Source organism: Chrysemys picta, chromosome 22 (genome assembly GCF_011386835.1).
Source record: "Chrysemys picta bellii isolate R12L10 chromosome 22, ASM1138683v2, whole genome shotgun sequence".
Taxonomy (NCBI): Eukaryota; Metazoa; Chordata; order Testudines; family Emydidae; genus Chrysemys; species Chrysemys picta.
In genome coordinates, this window is record NC_088812.1 from 13,634,425 (window position 1) to 13,657,414 (window position 22,990).

The window sequence follows — 22,990 nt, forward strand, 5'->3', positions numbered from 1 at the left end:
TGCCCGCTCGGAAGGTGGTGTGGGTTCCCCTGCTCCAGCAGCCTCCACTCCCAGTATGGCTCCCGCCAGCGGGGAATTCCAGGCCCTGACGCCACGTGCCGGGATGAAATGGGTCCTTTGCCTGTTGACGTCTCGGCGAGATCTGCCAGCCGCAGAGCCCCGCGCAGCCCTTCCCTGCGGGGGCCACAGGGAGAACCGCACTTTATTAACCCCATCCCACACCCCCCAGGAACCAGGAGGTTTCTGAGTCAGGGGAGTTCGTTCCCTCCCAGCTCCGCTCCCCTCACAGAGTCCTAGGGGCCACCTTGGCAAAGGCTTCAAACCCCGGCCCTGGTACTGCCTGGGGAGCAGAGAGCGGCACAGGGCCCGACTGGGGGCGGGTGGGGCTCTGAAGCGGAGCAGAGCTGGGCCTGCCGGCCGCCTGCATAGGAGAGTGCTGGTGACTCAGCAGGGGGCGCTCTCCTCTTGGCCTGACACTGCGGGGGGGGCTACGCAGCGGAGTCCTTAGACTTGGTTGTTAATGAGTCCAGGTGCCTCTTGCAGTAATAGGGCGTCTAATGGCCAGTGCTCTGCAGCTCCCTGAAATCTTCCTCCTGCTTTTAATTGCAGACGGGAGTCTTCTTTGCTCCCTCCCCTCACTGGCTGCATAGTGTTGCTGCGTGCTGTTAAACAGCAGCCATGTCCCACCCCAGAGGTGGCTGCATTTCAGTGAGGGGTGAAACGATTCATATCAGAATTTTGTAAACAAGTTGTGGGACAATTTCCTGCCACCTCTGCAGCCCCATTGACTCCAGTGTGAGGAGGAGTGCCTGTGTAACACGCTTCCCCACCTGGTGGGATAACAGCCTACTGCTGCTCTTGGCTAATGGCACTACTCCTTTGGCTCATGCCGTAGGGGCCTGTGCTAGTGGTGCTGACAGTCCAGGGTCCCTGCTGAGGACCCCTGGGCCAGGCAGGTTTGCCCAGTGTGCGTCTCCCAGCGCTGTGGAAATGCTGGGGTTCATCCGGCACGAGGCGTCACCACCTCCCCTCTCTCTCCTCAGCTGAATTCAAGTGTCGCCCGGGACAGTTCCAGTGCTCCACCGGGATCTGCACCAACCCGGCCTTCATCTGCGACGGAGACAACGACTGCCAGGACAACTCGGACGAGGCCAACTGCGGTACGGCCCCCGGACGCCTGGGTCCCCAACAGGGCTCCTGATTCCCAATAGCGGCAATGCAAGTCCAAGCCAGTCCCCTCACTGTGTCCCCTTTTCTGTCCAGATATCCACGTCTGCCTGCCCAGCCAGTTCAAATGCACCAACACCAACCGCTGCATCCCTGGGATCTTCCGTTGCAACGGGCAGGACAACTGCGGGGACGGCGAGGACGAGAAGGATTGTCGTGAGTGACAGGGAGTGCTGGGGGGGGGGAGCCTCCTGCCTGCGGGCTCTCAGTGCCGCGGGGGTGCGGAATCAATCGCCGGGGGGGCGGGTTTGCTTCCTCCCCCCGCTCTGCAGTCTGCAGCATGGACAGCCCTGCTCGCTGTATCCCAGCTGGAGTCGCTGCTGTTCTGATTCAGATAAAGGCTTACGTCTAATATCTAGTAGCAATGAGTTCCACAGGTTACAAAATAGCCGAACAACATTTCCTCGTGCCCGTTTGAAAGGCGCGGCCTTGTACCCATCCTCTCGTCCCCAGGGCTGACTGGGGGCACAGTTAGCCTTGGTGTTAATTGGAAAGGGCTTGTTCCTGCTTTTGAGGCCAGAGGTAGGGAATTCTCCCCGAGCCGCCTCAGGGCCGCCCGTGTGACGTACCTGCGCTGCCCGTCATGTCGCTGTGGGAAAAGAGGCTCGTGATTATCCCAGCCGTGAGTCAGAGGCTGCCGTGGGCATTGCTGGGTACTTTTCCCCGGGCCCCCAAGCCCGTCTGCGCTGGGGGGTGATTAAAGGCAGAGCCCCAGTTTCTGCTGCAAGGCCCCCCCTGACTCCCCTTTCCTTTGTGCCCCCTGCGCAGCGGAGGTGACCTGCGCCCCCAATCAGTTCCAGTGTGCCGTCACCAAGCGCTGCATCCCCCGTGTCTGGGTGTGCGACCGGGACAACGACTGCGTGGACGGATCAGACGAGCCCGCCAACTGCAGTAAGGAGCCGCTCCCCCGGTGCCCTCAGTGGGGGCGGGCAAAGGGGGGGGGGTGCTGGCCCACGCCGACGCTAACCCCCCTCTGCCTCTTCTCCCCCACCCCCAGCACAAATGACGTGTGGTGTGGACGAGTTCCGGTGCAAGGACTCGGGCCGTTGCATCCCAGCACGCTGGAAATGTGACGGGGAGGACGACTGCGGAGACAGCTCGGACGAGCCCAAGGAGGAATGTGGTGAGCTGGCGCCACAGTCGGCAGGGCCGGGACGAGCGGCTCTTGCATCTTCTGCTACGTTAGGGGAGTGGGGGTCCCCACAGATCAGGGGGTCGGTCACCAGGTGTGGGGGAGCTGATTGGCTCTGAGGGGGGTCACGGCTGCCTCTTGTCCACCGTAGATCTGCTCACGGCACTCCCTGCTCACCCCTGCACTCCAGCCACCTCTATTCAGCGCTCTCGCACCTCACCGGGGTGCCACCCCCGGGTGGGCAGATGAAATTGACATTGGTCTTTTTTTCCCACTTCACCCCCCACTCCGCCCCCATTCCTGGCCTCTCCCCTGCTCCCCCGCCCTGCCTTTCACTGCAGACGAGCGCACCTGCGAGCCGTACCAGTTCCGCTGCAAGAACAACCGGTGCGTGCCGGGCCGCTGGCAGTGCGACTACGACAACGACTGCGGGGACAACTCGGACGAGGAGAGCTGCAGTACGTGCCACCGTCAGCCCCGCGCTGGCCCGGGGGCGGGGGATGGGGAGGGAACAGGACACGGCCTTCTCCAGCCGGAGGAAGCCTGCGGTGGATGCACGGCCCCGTGCTGAGGAGTGCGGCAGGCCGGCGTGGGCTGGTCCTGCTGCTGGGCGGGGGGAGGCTGGTTGCTGTGGGTGGAGACAGGAGTACCCCGCTGGGCAGCTCTTGGACGGGTCAATGAGCAGATGCACATGGGGCTGCGTCAGGGGCCTGCCCTGTAAGCCCCCCAGCGCGGTCTGTGGTGTGTCCTGGAGAGAGACAGGAAGGTGATCCCAGCGCTGGGATCTGTGCACCACTTAGGAAGGGGCGTCGTTTCCGTGAGCGCAGCCTTCCCTTCCCCAGCACGGCTGCTCTTAAATCACTTCCCCAGTGTCTTGGATCGGGCTCGCTGAAGTGCGAGGTCAGAGGATCCATGCGGCACTAAATCACTTTTGGCTAAGCTGCTTGCGCGGCTGCACCAGTAAGGTGTGCTTTTAAACCGATGGAAGGTGTGTCTCCACCGGACGCAGGGATGCCTGCCTGAGCTGGAAATCACCCCTTCCGCTCCCGTGTAGACACGCCTGCGGACACCCTGATGGCAGTTCAGTTGAAGCCGATTAGGATCAGCCTGAACTGAAATCAGAGCGTCACCACACGGGTTGGCATCAAGTGAACGAAACCGATTTAACTGATCCAGTGCGAATGTGCGTAGAGACGAGGCCTCGCCCAGTCAGACTGCGTAAACCGGTTCTCGGACGGCGGTCCTTGCCCCTCCAGTCTCCTTCCAGCTTTAGAATGGATTTTGTTTTTTTCGTTTTTGTTGCTCTCATGTCGTGTATTTGAGTTTGTGCCATTTCACCTCATCTTACGTTTTTCTCCATTTTCACACTGTCGTTACGGGGTGCTCAGAGGTAGGTTCCTGCCGAAATCTTCTTAATTCCATTTAAAGTGTTCAGTAAATAAATCAACCAACCAACCTGGAGCAGAGGGGATGGGGGGCGGGTGAGAGACCGACCCGGACAGTCCTTCTGAACCTCGTCAGCTGAATCGGTTGCCCCCGGGCACAGAGAGAGACAGGGTTAAATATTACCGCATCCGGGACCCATGCATGGCTCATATTTAGCTCCAAGTTCTACCCTCGCCCCATCTGCTTCTGCAAATTGACCCAGATTGGTCTGCTCTCCCCAGCCTCAACCCCCGTCTGCACCTCCCCTCCCACCCTCTTGATGCCTCCAGAGGGGACATGGCGCATGATCTCCCCCGGGTGGAGCAGGAGATGGGGGTGGAAGTAATTCAGCGGTTCCTCCAGGCTGGGGCAGGGCCGTGGGGCCAGCAAAGCCACGCGTTGTGGGGGCGGGAGCAGATCCCCGTTCCGAGCAGGTATTGCTGTGACATTCAGAGCAGCTCCGCGCACAGCGAGGGAGTGCCAGGAGACACGTCGGGCCCCCCGTGCCAGCATACCCGTTGGCACTCTCTGCGTTCCTGGGCATCACCCCACCAGGCCCGAGCTCTGCTGTGGGAGCCAGCAGCTCTGAGGTGCGCCCTCAGCTCTAGGAGACGCAGTTTAAACACGTTCCACCTGTCCCACAGCCAGTGCATGAGCGCCGTAGCCGCTGACCGGTCAGTCTCGGCCTGTCCCTGAACGGGAGCGCCCCCTGCTCCCGGGAGGTGGGGATTAGGGATGGAGCTGCAGCCGGAGGGGGTAGCTAGAGCTGGGACTGTTCCTCCTTCCCTTCCCCCTCGTCCCTCTGGGGAAGCTGGGATGGTTCGGGGCCGGGGGTGGCATTTGAAGTCAATATGAGCCATGCACCTCTCTGGGCATTTCCCCAGCTCGGCTTGCTCCCCCGGCGCCGCTGAATGAGTGTCTGTGTCCGCACCCCCCCCGCCCGGTTAGCCTCACCGCTCACCGGGGACGCCCCGTCTTCTCTCCCCTCTGCCTCCAGCGCCCAGGCCCTGCTCGGAGAGCGAGTTCTCCTGCGCCAACGGGCGCTGCATCGCCGGCCGGTGGAAGTGTGACGGGGACCACGACTGTGCCGACGGCTCCGACGAGGTATGGACGGGGAGAGGGGGCGGCTTCCCCCCACCAGCCAGCCCTGGCCTGCCCCTCTCAGCTCTGGGGCCCGGGCTGCTGCAGCTGGGGCCTCCTGCTCGTGGGTAACCGGCCTGGCACCGGGGCTGGCTGTGCACTAGCAGCTAGGACCAGACAGGCGCCTCCTCTGCCAGAGCCCACCCCCCATTTTCGCCCTGGCGGGGTTTTCTCCCTGCCCCCGCTCACCCGCCATCTCCTCCCGCCCTGCAGAAGGACTGCACGCTGCGCTGCGACTTCGACCAGTTCCAATGCAAGAACGGGCACTGCATCCCCATGCGCTGGCGCTGCGACGCCGACGCCGACTGCATGGATGGCAGCGACGAGGAGAACTGCGGCACCGGGGGTAACAGCAGCGCGGGCGAAGGGCGCGTGCGCAAACACACACACACACACATCTCCACGCCTCATGGCTGTGTTAACCCTGGAGCCTAATGAGGGAGCCAGCCATGCTGGCGTGCGACCACGCGCCCAAGCTGCACGTGCAGTCGGGCGTTTGCATTGCAGGGCCTGCCAATATAGAAGGGGCAAGAACCTGCCGCTGGGTGTCTGCCCCCCAGATCCATGGGCCTGCTGTGGCTGGATGGGGGGCGCTGCCCCTGGCCTGGGCTCCGTCTCCTGGGCTCCTTTCCAATCAGTCGGCCAAGAGGGCTCCAGCGAGCTCCTGTCCCCCTCCCTGCCCCCGTCGCGGCCCCCTCCCCACGAGCGCGGGCTCTGACGCGCCCGTCTCCCCCTCCCCATAGTGCGCACCTGCCCCCTGGACGAGTTCCAGTGCAACAACACCCTGTGCAAGCCGCTGGCCTGGAAGTGCGACGGGGAGGACGACTGTGGGGACAATTCGGATGAGAACCCCGAGGAGTGCTGTGAGTGTCCCCCGTCCCGCCCGGCCTCCTGTCCTCCCGCTCCCTGGCTAACCCGCCTCCACATGCTGGGGAAGGGTGCGCTGCTGGAGGGGGTGGGGCTTCATGCTGCTGGGGGCGGGGCTCTGGGAGGCGTGGCCAGACCACGTGAGGCCAGACCACGTGAGGCCAAACCCGGACGGGGTGGGCGGCGCCCTGAGCTGACCCAAAGAATTCTCTGTCCCTGCTGGTGTCGTGCTCAGGGTCAGCCTGTTGCCAGCTTGGGGTGGGCAGGAAGGAATTTGATCCCCGGTCCGATCGGCAGGGATCGGGGGAGCAGAGAGTTTGGAGGTTAGCGTGGAGGGGCCCCAGTTTGGGGTGGGGGGAGCACTGGGTCGGGGCTGGAGCCTGGGGGCCTTTTGCCTCCCTCTGCCCCATGAGGCATGGATCACCGGCTCTCCCACCCAGGCGATTCCCTGTCATCGCCGGGCCCTGGGGGGCCCTGGTCTCCGCCTGTGGCTCGCAGCTCTTCCAAGGGCTGAGATGTTTGAGTCGGGTTGAGACGGGGGAGGCGGGTGCCGGTAACGCCCGTGCTCTGCAGTGGGGCAGACTCCGTGAGCTGATGGCCTGGCCCCCGAGTGCTTGTGAGCGGTTCACAGAGCCCAAAGGGACTGGCCTAGGGGCGAGGCCAAGGCTGGGGGGCCAACAAGCCAGGGAAGGGGCAGAATGTCAATGGGGGGTCACTTCTGGAGGGGGAGCAGAGGTTTTGGGGCGGTCAGCCCAGGAGGGGGCACAGTCTGGGGGGAGTGGAGCGGAGTTTATGGGGCTCTGAGCCTGGGGAATTTCCAGGGAGTTCGGGGTCAGCCCCAGTTTGGAGCCAGGTTCTCCAGCCGGGCCCTGCGATGGAGTCCGAGTCCTGGCACCTGGGCACGTTTGGGGGGGCGGGGGGGGGGGGGCTGAGCCAGGCAGCAGCGTCTCCGTTCACCGGCTCCGCCTGTCTGTCGCCGGTGCAGTGAGGTTCCAGTGCCCGCCCGGCCGACCGTTCCGCTGCAAGAACGACCGCGTGTGCCTGTGGATCGGGCGTCAGTGCGACGGCATCGACAACTGCGGGGACGGCACGGATGAGCGAGACTGCGGTGAGCAGCCCTGAGGTCACTGCCACTGCCCCACTCTAGAGATGGGCGGAGTCAGGCCCGGGCGGGAGCCCCACCTTAGCCACAGCCACAGAGCAAGTCACATGTAGAGCCAGGAACGGAACCCAGGAGTCCTGGCTCCCAGCCCTCCGCTCTAACCACTAGATCCCTGTCTGCTCCCAGAGCCAGGAATAGAACCCAGGAGTCCTGGCTCCCAGCCCTCCGCTCTAACCACTAGATCCCTGTCTGCTCCCAGAGCCAGGAATAGAACCCAGGAGTCCTGGCTCCCAGGCCTCTGCTGTAGTCACTAACCCCCCCCCGTGTCCCATCGTTTCCTTCCTGGGGCAGGGAACGTGTGTCTGTCTGTGGGGCCGGGGTCAGTGGCCCTTAGCCCCCGGGGCTGCTCCCATGCTCTGGTCTCAAGCCCACTCCCCTGCCGGCCCCCACAGAGTTGCCCACCGCCAGGCCCAAGAGCTGCAGCCACGAGAAGAGCGAATTCCTCTGCAAGAACAAGAAATGCATCAGCTCCCTCCTGCGCTGCAACTTCTTCGACGACTGCGGGGACGGCTCGGACGAGGAGCCGTGTTCCCACGGCGGTGAGTGGGGTGTAAAGCTAGTCTCTCTCACCACACGTTGTAATAGTTCACAGGCTGGATTTCCCGTCAGCCAGGGACCCCTCCCCCAGGTCAGAGTCCTTCCAGTGTTCGTTGATGTCCTGAGCAGAGAGATGGGAGAAGGAGGGGGGGCAGCGGACGTGAGGGTTGAACCTTCTCTGTGAGGAAATGTAAATTTCTTGTTTACATCTTCCTGCTGCTGAAGAACGGTTGCTTAAGCTGGTGATCGCTCTTTAACACCTGTCTGGGGTGCTAGTGTGTCTTTGTCCCTGAAAAACTAGCTTGCATCTGCTTGTCTGAACCTTGGAACAGTTTATAACAACGATACATAGTAGAATCTTATAGTTTCACATACAGCGTTGATACACATATTGTACCAGGACGATAATGTTCAGCAGATTATGAGTTTTCAGATGATTCCTCGCAAGGTATTCTTTGTACAAAATGTATCATAGTATTGTAAAAGTGGTGACCATAATAGTACAGACCGTCACAGAGGGCAAGGCTGGGCTAGCAGGGGGTTGTGGGTCGGGAATGAGGGGCACCGGCAGAGCTGGGGGGAGCCCAGGGCTGGGCTAGCAGGGGGCTGTGGGTCAGGAGTGAGGGGCACCAGCAGGGCTTGGGGGAGCCCAGGGCTGGGCTAGCAGGGGGAGCTCTCTCCTCCGAGGTTTTGCTCTGTCAGGGCTGGGCCAGTGTTCCCAGGAGGCCTGAAATCTGTTCTCCTATTGAGGTCCCAGGTTCGCCCACAGATGCCACCCGGGAGGGAGGGAGGGGGGTGCTGGCTCCGGGGCAGCACAGCAGTTGGTACAGTCCTTGGTCCCATGGCCGCGCCCTGACGAGCCGCTGGGCCCTTCGTCCCCCTTGCAGATCCCAATCCGTACAGCTGCCACACCAACGGGACCATGTGCGGGGACGAGGCCAAGTGCATCCAGTCCCAGACGACCGTCTACTGCACCTGCCGCAGCGGCTTCCAGAAAGCACCTGACAAAAACACCTGCCAAGGTACCAGGCCGCTGGGTGCAGGGCTGTGCTGGGGGGAAGCCAGGACGGAGCCCGGGGCTCTGCTGGACTGCAAGAGGAACCATGCTCTCCACGGACACGGGGCGGGTTCAAGGAATGGGGGGTTGCCTGGTGGGTAGCACACTCCCAGGGCCACGCCCGGCAGTGGCCACCAGAGCCACTGCCTTTCCGGGTCGTTCTTCTGAAGGAGACAAGGCCAAGATTTCCCAGAATGCCCGGGGACTCTGGAGAAGAGGGGCCTGGTTTTCAGATGACAAGTGCCAGGAATAGGACCCAGGTGTCCTGAGTTCCAGTCGAGTGCTTCGCCCGCTGGACCTCGGAAGCACATTCCGTGAACGCCGCCCAGGTGGGGAGCAGCTGACTGGCACCCTGACCTTGGCCTGGCGGATGGCACTGGCAGTTCGGGCACCATGTGGCATCTCAGCACCCTCTAATCTGTTACTCACCCCTGTGCCCGGAGCTCCCCGCAGACGGCCCATCCCTGGCCCAGCCTCGTCACCCCCAAGTAGCTGCCACTGCCTCCCTGATTTGGGGAGCTGCCGTGCTGAGCACCTGGGGGGCATGATCCCTGGTGCCAGCACCAGGAGAGAGCTCCGCTGCCTGGCTGGAGCTGGGGTGCTCACGAGGGTGGTGAATGCAGACACCCCCGGACCTTTGGCCTCAGCCCACCTTCTCCTGGAGCCCTGAGCTGTTATGTGCCAGCTCATGGTTACCGTGAGGGGCTGTATTGCCCGCCCCCGCGCGGCACCCTCTGCTCTCAGGTAGGACTGTCCTGGGGTGGGCCCCCCGCCCCGTTGCAGCTCCCCCGGCCCCTCACGGCCTGTCTACCTCTGATCCCCGCCCAGACATCAACGAGTGCTCGACGTTCGGGACCTGCTCCCAGATCTGCAACAACACCAAGGGATCCTACGTCTGCAGCTGCGCCCGCAACTTCATGAAGACCCATCACACGTGCAAGGCGGAAGGTATGGGGGGTGCGGGCAGTTTGGCTACGTCTCCCTGGGACCCCAGCTCCCCCCTCTCCAGCCGTCTCAAACCCTTCCCGTCCCTGCGCCCCCAGCATCTGTCCCGCCCGGCGCCACGCGGGATGCGCCCCATGTCGGGAGGCCGCTGGGCTCCACCCGGCCGTGACCGCTGGAATGAGCCAGAGCCGCAGCTCAGTCCCGAGCCCACCCCCTCCTAGCGGGCACCTCCCCTGTGCCCCCTCAGTGCTGCTCTCCACTGGGCCCCCAGCCGACAGCTCTCCCCCCCCCCCCCACAGGCTCCGAGCAGCAGATCCTGTACATCGCCGACGACAACAAGATCCGCAGCATGTACCCCTTCAACCCCAACTCGGCCTACGAGCCGGCCTTCCAGGGCGACGAGAACGTGCGCATCGACGCCATGGACATCTACGTCAAGGGCAACAAGATCTACTGGACCAACTGGCACACGGGCAAGATCTCCTACCGCGAGCTGCCGTCGTCCGCCGCCTCCACCGCCTCTAACCGGAACCGGCGGCAGCTGGACGGGGGCGTCACCCACCTCAATGTGAGCGGGCGCTCGGGGCTCCGGGGGGCCGGGGCGAGCCGGGCCAGGGCGCTAAGGCCCCACCTCTCTCTGCCTTCCAGATCTCGGGGCTCAAGATGCCGCGGGGCATCGCCGTGGACTGGGTGGCCGGGAACGTCTACTGGACGGACTCCGGGCGCGACGTCATCGAGGTGGCGCAGATGAAGGGCGACAACCGCAAAACGCTGATCTCGGGCATGATCGACGAGCCCCACGCCATTGTGGTCGACCCGCTCCGAGGGTACGAGACGTCCCTGCCCCATCCAGACCCCCTGTCCCACCCCCTGCACTCCCCCACCCCACTGTATCCAGAACCTCCGCCCCGTCCAGACCCCCTGTCCCACCTCCTGCGCTCCCCCCCATATCCAGAACCGGTGCCCCACCCCGTCCCACACCCTGCCCCCCATCCGGCCGCTGCGCCCCACCCCGTCCCACCCCCTGCACTCCCCATCCAGCCCCCGCGCCCCACCCCGTCCCACCCCCTGCCCCCTCAGCCGGCCCCCGCACCCCACCCCGTCCCACCCCCTGCACTCCCCATCCAGCCCCCGCACCCCACTCCGTCCCACCCCCTGCACTCCCCCACCCCGCTGTATCCAGCCCCTGAGTCCCACCCCATCCCACCCCCTGCACTCCCCATCCAGCCCCCGCGCCCCACCCCGTCCCACCCCCTGCCCCCTCAGCCAGCCCCCGCACCCCACCCCGTCCCACCCCCTGCACTCCCCATCCAGCCCCCGCGCCCCACCCCGTCCCACCCCCTGCCCCCTCAGCCGGCCCCCGCACCCCACCCCGTCCCACCCCCTGCACTCCCCATCCAGCCCCCGCACCCCACTCCGTCCCACCCCCTGCACTCCCCCACCCCGCTGTATCCAGCCCCTGAGTCCCACCCCATCCCATCCCCTGCACTCCCCATCCAGCCCCTGCACCCGCACACCAGCCTCATATCCAGCCCCCCATGGCCACCACCCTCCCCCATGGCACGTGCTCCCCATTGCCAGCTGGGGAGGCCCCCATCTTACCCCAGGGCAGTCTCAGCTCGCCCCAGTGGGTGTCTGGGTATCCACGTGGGGCTGTGGGTGGGAGGATCCCTGCTGGGTGTGAGTGCACTGTGGGGCGATGGGGTAACTGCCATGGGGAGGTGCCAAGGTTCCCCCCCTCGGGGCTGGTGCGGATTAACCCTTTGAGGGCCCCAGCGCGCTGCCGGCTCCATCCCTCGTCTCGGCAGCACAAACAGGCCGTTGAGGTCAGTGGGGCTGCGGGCACGGGGCACTGCAGTGTCGGGGGCTGGGCTCAGAGCCCCCCGCCAGCAGCCTGTGCGCCAGGGGCCGTGCCGCTACGCCCCTCCCCCAGGGACCCACTCCGCCAAGGCCTTTCCTCCCTTCATAGGACCATGTACTGGTCCGACTGGGGCAACCACCCCAAGATCGAGAAGGCCGCGATGGACGGGACCATGAGGGAGACGCTGGTGCAGGACAACATCCAGTGGCCGACAGGTGAGCAGGGCCGGGCACGGCGGGCGGGGCAGGGGATCCCCCGGCACCCAGCAAGGGTTCAGGCAGATAGCAGGCTCTGGAGTGAGGGCACCGGGCCAGGACTTCTGGGTTCTCTTCCCAGCTCTGCCACCGTGTGACCTGGGGTAGGTTGCTTTGTGACTCGGTTTCCCTCGTCTGTAACCAATGCCCGTACGAAGCGCTTGGGGATCTGGAGAATCTGTAGTAACACCCCACGTCTGCACGATCTGCCCTCTTCCTGGGGGACCCGCAACTGGGGACTCCGGGAGCTGGGCCCTGCTGTCGTCCAGCCCGTCTGGGGGTGTCTGGCCGGCCGTGCTGCAGCCCACTTCCCAGCAGTGCCCACGACTCCCCTGCCGTGTGGAGCTGCCCGGCTGGGCTGGTAGAGGTGCTGCGGCCGACGGGATCTCAGTGCGTGTCTCCCCGCAGGCCTGGCTGTCGACTATCACAATGAGCGGCTGTACTGGGCCGACGCCAAGCTCTCCGTCATCGGCAGCATCCGTTTCAACGGCACCGACCCCGTCGTGGCTATTGATAACAAGAAAGGTGAGAGGCCGCTGCAGAGAGCCGGGCTGAGCTGGGGCGGGGGAGGTCTCCTTAGGACGGGCAGCCACCCCCCACCCCTTCCCAGCACCCCGTCCTGGCTGGGGACCAGTGGCCTAGCTGAGCCGGGGAGCGGGGATCTGGCATCCGATCTCCAGAGTGCACCATGAGACAGAGGGAACGGAGCTGTTCCTTCACTGCCCACAAGGGGTCACCAGTGAGCAGCTGCAGAAGAGCCCCGCCCCCAGAGCGCCCCCCTCTATTTAGCCAATCATGCTGCATCCCCTGTGTCCTGCCCCGTTCCAGCAGGAGGCCTGATACCGGGGTAGAGGGGCCCTTGGCCAGACACGCAGCAGGTATCCGGTTACAGCTGCGCCCTGAGCTGCAGGGCCGGCCTCTGACTCCGCGCCCCTCCCGTCCTGTCCCCCCAGGACTGAGCCACCCCTTCAGCATCGACATCTTTGAGGATTACATCTACGGCGTCACCTACATTAACAACCGCATCTTCAAGATCCACAAGTTCGGGCACGGGCCCGTCACCAACCTGACGTCTGGGCTGAACCACGCCACCGACGTGGTGCTCTACCACCAGTACAAGCAGCCGGACGGTGAGTGCCAGGGCCAGCCGAGGACCCCCCAGGGCTGCTCGGCCTCCTCCGCCCTGCCAGGAGCACGCCCTGGGTTACAGCATTGGGCCACCCCCGTCGGCCGAGCCGCAAAGGAAAGGGGGGTCACAACCACTGAACAGCCCCCTCCAGTCTGAGCTGGGGCGGCCGGGGCTGCGGGACACAAGGGCGGGCACCTCCGGAGGGTGGTGCTACATGCGCTGGGACGGACGGGGGGTGCTGTGGGGCAGGGGTGCCCGGCCATGTACCTCCCTTCACCCACATACCCCTCCCCTCTCTCTCCCAGTGACCAACCCCTGCGACAGGAAGAAATGCGAGTGGCTCTGCCTTCTGAGCCCCAGCGGCCCCGTCTGCACCTGCCCCAACGGGAAGCGGCTGGACAACGGCACGTGCGTGGTGATCCCCTCGCCCACCGTCTCGCCCGTCGGTACGTGGTGTCACCCGGGGCGGGAGGGGAGGAAGCTGCAGCAAGGCCACGCCCCCTCCAACAGGCCACGCCTCCTGAGCACAGCCAGGGGTTGCTGCCCAAGCGGGGGCGCCACTGGGTGGACGGCGCGTCTCCCAGGGTCACCACGTTCCCACTGGCACTGTAAGGGTTAAGATTCCCCCCGGCCCAGTCCAGGGCATTGCTGGTCCACCCAGAGCTGTGTGCCCACCGGGCACGGTGCCAGCCCCTCCGCCGGCAGCCTGTCCTCACTCACCCCTCTCCCGCGCTCTCCAGTCCCGACCAGCGACACCTGCGACCTGGTCTGCCTCAACGGGGGCAGCTGCTTCCTGAACGCCCGCAAGCAGGCCAAGTGCCGTTGCCAGCCGCGCTACAACGGCGAGAAGTGCCAGCTGGACCAGTGCTGGGAGTACTGCCAGAACGGGGGCACCTGCGCCGCCTCCCCGTCAGGTATGGGGCACTGCCGGCCAGGGCAGGGGAGATGGGCCTGTGGGACTGGGGTGGGGCCCTGGCTTTGATCCCACAGGGCTGGAGGGGCCGGTTGGTGGGGCTGGGAGCTGTGGGTGCTCAGAGATACGGGGCTGGCTGGGCCGTGCCCCTGAGCCCCCGCACCAGCGTGGGAGGCAGGGCCGGGGCAGATCCGGCTGCCCTCGGTGCCCGGAGCTGGGCGGAGGGTCCGAAGCCCTGAGGCTCCAGTATCAGCGTCCGAACGAGCGAATCCCGCGGCCCCGTCCCACTGACGCCTTGGCCCCCTTCCCAGGGATGCCGACGTGCCGCTGCCCCACCGGCTTCACCGGGCCCCGGTGCAACCAGCAGGTGTGCGCCGAATACTGCCTGAACAACGGCAGCTGCAGCGTCAACCTGGGCAACCAGCCCAGCTGCCGCTGCCCGGCCGGCTTCCTCGGCGACCGCTGCCAGTTCCGTGAGTGGGGCGAGCCGGACGCCTGGGTCTCTCCCCCGCCGGGAGCGGGTGGGGTGCAGTGATCAGAGCTGGGGGGGGGGGAGTTGGGAGCCAGGAGTCCTGGGTTCTCTCCCCAGAGCTGGGAGGGGAGTGGGGTGTAGTGGTCGGTCAGAGCTGGGTGGGGGGAGTTGGGAGCCAGGACACCTGGGTTCTCTCCCCAGAGCTGGGAGGGGAGTGGGGTGTAGTGGTCGGTCAGAGCAGGGTGGGGTTGAGAGCCAGGACACCTGGGTTCTCTCCCCAGCTGGGCGGGGAGTGTGGCCGAGTGGTCAGAGAGAGGGATGGGGTTGGGAGCCAGGACTCCTGGGTTCTCTCCCCAGCTGGGAGGGAAGTGGTCAGAGAGGTAGGTGGGGTTGGGAACCAGGACTCCTGGGTTCTCTCCCCAGAGCTGGGAGAGGAGTGGGGCTGAGTGGTCGGTCAGAGGGAGGGGTGGGGTTGGGAACCAGGACTCCTGGGTTCTCTCCCCAGCTGGGAGGGGAGTGGGGTCTAGTGGTCGATCAGAGAGGGAAGGTGGGGTTGGGAGCCAGGACTCCTGGGTTCTCTCCCCAGCTGGGAGGGGAGTGGGGTCTAGTGGTCGATCAGAGAGGGAGGGTGGGGTTGGGAGCCAGGACTCCTGGGTTCTCTCCCCAGCTGGGAGGGGAGTGGGGTCTAGTGGTCGATCAGAGAGGGAAGGTGGGGTTGGGAGCCAGGACTCCTGGGTTCTCTCCCCAGCTGGGAGGGGAGTGGGGTCTAGTGGTCAGTCAGAGAGGGAGGGTGGGATTGGGAGCCAGGACTCCTGGGTTCTCTCCCCAGCTGGGAGGGGAGTGGGGTCTAGTGGTCGATCAGAGAGGGAAGGTGGGGTTGGGAGCCAGGACTCCTGGGTTCTCTCCCCAGCTGGGATGGGCCCTGCTGCTCCCGCCACTCCTCCCTCCCACCGCCCACCCTGTCCCCCGCAGGCCAGTGCTTCGACTACTGTGAGAACGAGGGCGTGTGCCAGCTGGCGGCCGGCGGCGCCAAGCAGTGCCGGTGCCTGCCGCAGTACGAGGGTGCCCGCTGCCAGGTCAGCAAGTGCTCCCGCTGCCAGGAGGGCAAGTGCAACATCAACAGGCAGAGCGGCGAGGTCACCTGCACGTAGGTGTCCGCGGGGCTGGTGTGGCCAGCACGGCTCCTGGGCAGCTCAGCTCTCGGGCCCAGACGCTGCGTGCCAGGCACGCCCGGCGTCCAGGGGCAGCTGAGCCTGCCTGGGGGGGGAACGGGGCACTGTGATGGGGGCGGCGCTAGGGGAACAGAGGCACCAAGCTGCTCTGCCCAGAACAGCGCCCTGGTGATCGGGGGGCGTGGAGGGGGGCTGGCTCTGTGCCCTGCCAGCCCCCCCGGAGAGCCCTGGCGCCCAGCTCCCTGGCTGCAGCCGTGCTAGGGGGAGCAGCGTCAGTGGGCTGGGCGCCTGGAGGATTCAGGGGGTGTGCGCTGACCATGCCCCATCTCTGCCCCACAGCTGAGGGGGGCAGTGCGGGGGTGCATGCGCTGACCCCACCCTGACTCTGCCCCACAGCTCAGGGGAGGGGGGGCTAGGGCAGTGGTGGGCATGCAGAGGGTTTGGGGTGCATGCGCTGACTCCCCCCCGTCTCTGCCCTACAGGTGGGGGGACAGTGGGGGGGCATGAGGAGGGTTTCGGGTGCATGCGCTGACCCTGCCCCGTCTCTGCCCTACAGCTGGGGGGGCAGTGGGGGGACATGAGGAAGGTTTCGGGTGCATGCCCTGACCCTGACCCTGCCCCGTCTTTGCCCTACAGCTGCCCGAATGGCAAGATGGCACCGAGCTGCCTGACCTGCGACAACTACTGCCTGAACGGGGGCACCTGCACCATGAACGGCAGGACGCAGATGCCGGAATGCCAGTAAGCACCGCCCGGCCCGCGGCGTGGGGGTGACGGGGCCGTAGGGCGGCTCTGCCGGCCGGGCACTTCCATGGCAGACACGTGCCCATGGCAAAGCCCCCGCGCAGGGCCCAGCTCAGCCCCCCGTCCTGCCAAGAGCCGCCCGAGCGGGCACTGCCAGGATGTGCTCCCTGCTCCAAATCTCAGCAGAGCCCCCCAAGAACGGGTGGGGGGGGTGTCCCCCCCCACACAACGGAGGAGGCACGAGTGGCAGGGACATCCGCTCTGCGAGCCCCCCGGTCCAGACGCTCTCCGTGCTCCCCCGCCCGGTCCCTCCCTGATCCACGTGCCCCCGCCCCGTGTGCCCCCCATTCCTGCGCCCCGCTCCCCTCTAACCTGCGCTTGGCCTCCCGCCCCGCCAGGTGCGCGACGGATCTGACGGGGCTGCGGTGTGAGGACTTTGGGGTCAGCGAACAGCAGAGCAGCCGTATGTATATGGGGGGGGGGCATTTCCCTGCCCTCCTGAGGGTCCCCGGAGGGGGCGGGGGGGGCGTCTGCACCCACAGAGCCAGATCATCCCACTGCCCCCCCATAGAAATCTCGGAGTCCCTTTCAGCTGGCGAGGGGCTGAGCCCCCCTGCCCTCCCCCGGGTACCTCGGCGCGAGGCCTGGATCACCCCAGACAGTGGGGAGCTCACCCCTGCCCCATCCCCGGATCGCCCCAGACAGTGGGGAGCCCACCCCCGCCCCATCCCTGGATCGCCCCAGACAGTGGGGAGTCCACCCCCGCCCCATGAGCCGGGCCCGGGGAGGGTCAGGGCCTCCCCAGCCGCGCCCTGACATGCCGCCTGTCCCTGCCGCCCCAGGAACGGCCTCCATCGTCATCCCCATCGTATTGCTGCTTCTCATCCTGCTACTGGGCCTGGCGGTCTTCTGGTACAAGCGGCGGGTTAAAGGGTGAGTCATGGGCCGAGGGGCGGGGGGGACCGGGCTGGGGGGCGGGTTGGGGGTTCCTGGGCCGGGGGGGGAGGGGTTACCGGGCTGGGGGGCGGGTTGGGGGGACCTGGCACTGGGCCGGGGGGGAGGGGTTACCGGGCCGGGGGGCGGGTTGGGCGTTCCTGGCCCTGGGCCGGGGGGGGAGGGGTTACTGGGCCGGGGGGCGGGTTGGGGGTTCCTGGCCCTGGGCCGGGGGGGAGGGGTTACCGGGCCGGGGGGCGGGTTGGGGGGACCTGGCCCTGGGCCGGGGGCTGAGATTCTAGTCAGAGGGTCACCTGGCTGTGGGGCCCTGCCCCTGTGATATCGATGGCCCTCTCCCTGCAGCATGGGGTTCCCCAAGCCCTTTGCCCCACACACTGCCCCCCCCCCCCCCGGCAGGCACCTGCCTCTGCCCCCCATGCCCAGCGCTGACCCTGTGCTTGCCCCGTGCTCCCCAGCGCCAAAGGCTTCCAGCACCAGCGGATGACGAACGGCGCCATGAACGTGGAGATCGGGAACCCCACCTACAAGATGTACGAGGGGGAGCCGGAGGACGACGTGGGGGAGCTGCTGGACGCCGACTTCGCCCTGGACCCGGACAAGGTGAGGGTGGGGGCGGGGGACGGAGCCGACCCCAGAGGAACCCTGCAGCAGGGACGCCAGAGGAGAAGGGGGGGACAGGGTGGGAGATCCTCCCCCTGTGGGGACCTTCTGTTCCCCCCTCTCCTCACCCTTCGCTCTCCCCCCCTCAGCCCACCAACTTTACCAACCCCGTCTACGCCACCCTCTACATGGGAGCCCACAACAGCCGGAACTCGCTGGCCAGCACGGACGAGAAGCGGGAGCTGCTGTCGCGGGGCACGGACGACGACCTGGCTGACCCGCTGGCATAGGGGGCAGGGATGGGGGGGGGTCGGGCAACCCCCTAGCACAGGGGGCAGAGATGGGGGAGGGGGCTGCGGTGCCGCCGGTTTGGAAAAGAAGCCAATTAAGAGACAAGCGGGGGAGGGCGGGGGGGCGACAGACACTGTATAAATGTACAAATGAAGGATTATTACTTTTATATGTGAGCAGTATTATTACTTGTCTATTCCCCGGGCCAGGCTCCCCCCCACCCCACCCCCCCGCGGGACGAGCCGGCATCTCGGAGCGGGCACAGCGAGGGGTTAAAGTGGGGGGGATACCCGGCTTGTCTCCATAGCGCTGGGGAGCTGGGTCCAAGGCTGTTGGGGGAATCCCCCCCTTGACTGGGGGGGGTGCGTGGCAGCATTAACCCTGCGATCGCCCCCCCGGAGCTGCCAGCTCCTCGTTCTAGCTGCAGTTGAAACCTGCCGCGGTTGGGTCCCGGTGGGTTCGCCCCCCCCCCCCCCCCCCGGGGCACCTTGTCCAGCCCCCCCCCCCCGAGCTATGAACAAATCAGTCTGGGGCCGAGGCCCCGGTGACTCGATCCCCCCCCCCAACACGTAGCCTGCTCCCCCACCTGCCAGAAGCTGCAGGGGGAGGAGCCAAATGGAGAGCTCCTCCCCCTTGTCCTCAGCCCCACCCCTCCCATCCCCATTGCAATCCTGTCCCACCAATCCGTTCCCTCGCTCCAACCTCACCAATCCCGCCCAGGCGCCCATCCAACCAATCATCTTCTTTCCCGCCTCCTGCTCCCATCCCACCAATCACCTTCCTTCCCGCGCAGGCTCCCATCCAACCAGTCACCTGCCCCAGAGCACTGTCTAGGTGGGATCCCCTTTTCCCTCCCCGCCCCCGGCATTGATTCCCGGGGGGGGGGGGGCGTGGCTCCTTTGGGGCTAGGGGTGTTTGGGGGCCTGCACCCCCGGGCCCCGCGGCTGGAGCTGGGGCCTCTGCCTGGGTCTCCCCTGCCGGGGCCGGGGGGTTCCTTTCCTTTGCGCCTAGCGCCATGTTTAGTGCATGCTCCTGTGGGCGAAGGGGGGCCCCGGGCACCGCGCCGGACACCCCGCTCCCCAGGGGCTGCCGCCGGCCCGCCCCAGCTTCATCTCCACTCGTTTCTCCCACAGGCATTTTTTTTTAAACCGAATCAAATGACCTAGCTTTTCTAGTAGGGACGGGATACGCCTGTGGGGGGCGGGGCCCCCAGCCTTTGGCGGGGGGGCGCCTTTTCATAACTTTTGCTGGATTACTTTACAACTAAACACAGAGATTGTTATAAATAAAATTTTTAAAAACTGAGGCCTGGCTCCTGCTCCTTGGGGGGGAGGGGGGTTAATGATCCAGCGACTCAGGAGAACTGTTACAGCAGCGCCAAGCGGTTCCACCTGGGATTGGGGCCACGTTGTCCCAGCTGCTACGGACACAGGGCGACGGCCCCTGTCCCATCACATCAGAGTCCGGTCGTGCCAAGCCAGGGCACGAGACAGCCCCCGCCCCGTCAGGCCAGAGCCCGGTCGTGCCGACCCCGGGCACGAGACAGCCCCCGCCCCGTCAGGCCAGAGCCCAGTCGTGCCGACCCCGGGCAGGAGACAGCCCCTGCCCCGTCAGGCCAGAGCCCGGTCGTGCCGACCCCGGGCAGGAGACGGCCACCGCCCCGTCAGGCCAGAGCCCGGTCGTGCCGACCCCGGGCACAAGACGGCCCCCGCCCCGTCAGGCCAGAGCCCGGTCGTGCCGACCCCAGGCAGGAGACGGCCCCCGCCCCGTCAGGCCAGAGCCCAGTCGTGCCGACCCCGGGCAGGAGACAGCCCCCGCCCCGTCAGGCCAGAGCCCGGTCGTGCCGACCCCGGGCACAAGACGGCCACCGCCTCGTCAGGCCAGAGCCCAGTCGTGCCGACCCCGGGCAGGAGACAGCCCCCGCCCCGTCAGGCCAGAGCCCGGTCGTGCCGACCCCGGGCAGGAGACAGCCCCCGCCCCGTCAGGCCAGAGCCCGGTCGTGCCGACCCCGGGCACAAGACGGCCACCGCCCCATCAGGCCAGAGCCCAGTCGTGCCGACCCCGGGCAGGAGACGGCCCCCGCCCCGTCAGGCCAGAGCCCGGTCGTGCCGACCCCGGGCAGGAGCTGGCTGGGGAAAGGGAGGCCCAGACCCGGAGTCCCCGGGCGACGCTCGGGAACTGCTCCCTACGAAGCCAGTCAGGACTCTGGTGAAGTCTCCTCTCTGAGCAGACTGGCTCCAGGGCAAGACGCTCACACGGCTTTCACCTTCCCGGGTCTGACCTTGGAGCATTCAGCATCCCCGTCCCCCCGTGCGCTTCCCGCAGCGAGTCTGCACCGGCGGGGTCCTGGGGCAGCCAGAGGGCCCTGCCCCCCAACTCCGCAGCCAGACGCGACTCTCAGCCAGACGGTAACACAGAAGGGTTATTAGACGACAGGAACACGGTCCAAACAAAGCTTGTAGGTACAGAGAACAGGACCCCTCAGTCGGGTCCATCTTGGGGGCAGGGAGGCCAGAGCCCCGTCTGGGCCCCCTTCATTTCCCCAGCCAGCTCCAAACTGAAACTCGCCAGCCCCTCCTCTGCCTTTGTCTCTTTCCCGGGCCAGGAGACCACCTGATCCCTTTGTTCTCCGACACCTTCAGTTGGCACCTTGCAGGGGAGGGGCCCAGGCTGCCAGGAGACAGGGTGTCGGCCATTCTTTCTGCAGACACCATCACCCCTGCCCTCTAGGTGTCCCGGAGTCCCCAGGCGATGCTCTGGAACTGCTCCCCACAAACCCAGTCAGGACTCTGGGGAGCCTCCTCTCCCTCGGAGCAGACTGTCTTCAGGGCAAGAAGCTCACACGGCTTCACCTCCTGGCTCTCTCCTGGGAGCATTCAGCATATGCCCCTCCGTGCGCTTCCCACAGCGAGTCCGCCCAGGCGGGGTCCTGGGGAAGCCAGCGGTCCTGCACCCCCCACTTCCCAGTCAGACGTGACTCTCAGCCAGCCAGTAACACAGAGGTTTATTAGATGACAGGAACACGGTCTAAAACGGAGCTTGTAGGTACAGAGAACGGGACCCCTCGGCCGGGTCCATTCCGGGGCCCAGCGAGGCAGACCCCCCGTCTACCCTCCCTTCCAGTCCCCAGCTAGCTCCAAACTCCCACCCCCGCCCAGCCCCTCCCTCTCTGGGCTTTGTCTCTTTCCCAGGCCAAGAGGTCACCTGATCTTTGTCTCCAACACCTTCAGTTGGCACCTTTGCAGAGGAGGGGCCCAGGCCATCAGTTGCCAGGAGACAGAGTGTCCGGCATTTATGTGCCCTGGCCCTTTGCTCTGCAGCAACCAGACACCCTTATCCCACCACCTAGATACTTAAGAACTGCATAGGGGAAACTGAGGAAAACATTAAGAACAGTCCCACTTCGTCACACTAGGGCTCTGCAACAATCACACACCCTGATCCCACCGCCTAGACACTCGAGAAATGCACAGGGGAAACTGAGGCACCCACACAGTATTCAGAGAAAACATTAAGAACATTCCCACTTTGTCACAGGGGAGCAGGAAGCAGTGGGGGCCGGGGAAAGTAGGAGAGATGGGTCCTAGCGACTCCTGCGTGAATGCAGCTCTGGTTTAGTGATGCAAATCTGCCCTTACTTGGTACTGCCACAAGGGGGCAGCAGCTCCCCATTGTCTCTCCCTTTCCCAGGGTCCCATACGGCTCCCTGCAGAGGAATCCGGCTCCATCCCAGAGGCCGAGCCCCTGAGCCAGACAAGGGTTAGCACCAAGGAGCCGAGTAAGTGTCAACCCCCTTGCCCTGTTGTTGAATATCACCTTAACTCTGCCCCACAGCACCACACCCAGGCCAGCCGCCTGCTCCCCAAACGGGTGACACCCCCGGGCCCTGGGCACACCAGGCTGCTGAGTGCGTGTGCGTGTGCGCGTGTGCGTGTGCGCGTGTGCGTGCACCAGACGGGTCTGTCCCAGGCTGGTGTCTTCCCGCCCGCTGGCTCGTCGCAGCCCCTCTCCTGGCTACTAGCCAGGGTGTGCCTCTGCCCTGCCCCCACCCGTGGGCCCGGTGAACCAGGGCAGCGCGTGGCACAGCCCGAGGGGGGCGTGACAATCGCAGCCACGTTCACCCTTGCGCCGGGAGGCGACAGGGACCCGTTCCTGCCGTGGGGTCCCTGCAGTGCCACCTCCGGGAAGGGCGGCCAGCGTCGTATTCCCAAAGGGAGGGGGTTCCTTAGCGCCCCGCCCCACCCCTCTGCCCGATGTTCGTATCACGATGATTATTAACACCACCAAGCAGGACTCCCCTGTGGTCCCTGGGGGGGGGGGGGTCTTGCTGTTTCTTACAGCCCTCAGCAACTCGCAAGCTTGTGCAGAGCTGAGCAAAGAAAGGACGTTCCATGTACTGAGGGCCTGTCGGCCGCCCAAGCACCAGGCGAGCCCCAGCGTGGGGAGACAGCCCCGAACCCAGCTGGGACGGATCCACAGGCCTGGTGTGTGCACCCAACTCGGGGGGGGGGACCCTGCAGCGCGTCAGCCCCCTTAGGGCCACACTGGCTCGTTGGGGAGAGCCCCTCGGCCTCCCCGGCTCCTGGGAGTGAACCTCGGAGCCGCCAGCCCCGTGCAGCGAGTCCAGCCGGATGGGGCACCTGGGGGAGACTTGCTAGCTCTGGAGTGACCCAGCCAGTGCGCTGAGGACACCCTTGGGTGTCATGGAGCAGAAAGTTACAGCTTTGCTCGGACCCCCACTTGAGCCCCAGTCCGGAGTATGTCCTGCTTCCAGCGCCCTCCCGCCTCCGTCCCGGGCCCACCTGGTCACCCGGCCTATTGTTCTCCAGCTAGTCAGACCTGCTGGCTTCCCGCACAGCGAGTCGCTAGGTACCAACCGGCTGGACCATTGTCCGGCCCAGCCAGGCACACAGAGCCCTGGGTCTCTGCAAAGAGCAAACAACCTTCCCCTGCCGCCCGCCTAGCTAACCATGCACCACGTAGGGGAAACTGAGGCACGCACAGGCGTCATAGAAACTGTTATGAAAAATTCCCACTTGGTCACACAAACACAGCCCCAGAGCTCAGGCAGCCCCAGCCCCCCAGCGAGCTGCAGCACCTTGGCTCGG

At 65.8% G+C, this 22,990-nt stretch overlaps 1 protein-coding gene across 4 annotated transcripts in view; it reads left to right on the forward strand.

Annotated features, from left to right (window-relative positions):
* The window catches only part of LRP1 (LDL receptor related protein 1), a 177,441-nt gene extending 159,390 nt beyond the window's left edge, over positions 1–18,051 (forward strand). For all 4 annotated transcript variants that reach the window (XM_065575932.1, XM_065575933.1, XM_065575935.1 and 1 more), the window contains 26 exons: positions 1,044–1,160; positions 1,264–1,383; positions 1,996–2,118; positions 2,225–2,350; positions 2,701–2,817; positions 4,782–4,888; positions 5,138–5,270; positions 5,668–5,787; positions 6,777–6,899; positions 7,346–7,492; positions 8,378–8,512; positions 9,376–9,495; positions 9,792–10,060; positions 10,141–10,319; positions 11,462–11,568; positions 12,016–12,132; positions 12,561–12,737; positions 13,042–13,182; positions 13,477–13,650; positions 13,961–14,122; positions 15,094–15,268; positions 15,930–16,034; positions 16,436–16,500; positions 16,880–16,970; positions 17,447–17,591; positions 17,741–18,051. In XM_065575932.1, the coding sequence (XP_065432004.1) occupies positions 1,044–1,160; positions 1,264–1,383; positions 1,996–2,118; positions 2,225–2,350; positions 2,701–2,817; positions 4,782–4,888; positions 5,138–5,270; positions 5,668–5,787; positions 6,777–6,899; positions 7,346–7,492; positions 8,378–8,512; positions 9,376–9,495; positions 9,792–10,060; positions 10,141–10,319; positions 11,462–11,568; positions 12,016–12,132; positions 12,561–12,737; positions 13,042–13,182; positions 13,477–13,650; positions 13,961–14,122; positions 15,094–15,268; positions 15,930–16,034; positions 16,436–16,500; positions 16,880–16,970; positions 17,447–17,591; positions 17,741–17,881 (3,536 nt within the window). In that variant the 3' untranslated portion in view covers positions 17,882–18,051. The remainder of the gene's footprint in view (positions 1–1,043; positions 1,161–1,263; positions 1,384–1,995; positions 2,119–2,224; positions 2,351–2,700; positions 2,818–4,781; positions 4,889–5,137; positions 5,271–5,667; positions 5,788–6,776; positions 6,900–7,345; positions 7,493–8,377; positions 8,513–9,375; positions 9,496–9,791; positions 10,061–10,140; positions 10,320–11,461; positions 11,569–12,015; positions 12,133–12,560; positions 12,738–13,041; positions 13,183–13,476; positions 13,651–13,960; positions 14,123–15,093; positions 15,269–15,929; positions 16,035–16,435; positions 16,501–16,879; positions 16,971–17,446; positions 17,592–17,740) is intronic.
* Positions 18,052–22,990: the final 4,939 nt, after the last annotated feature.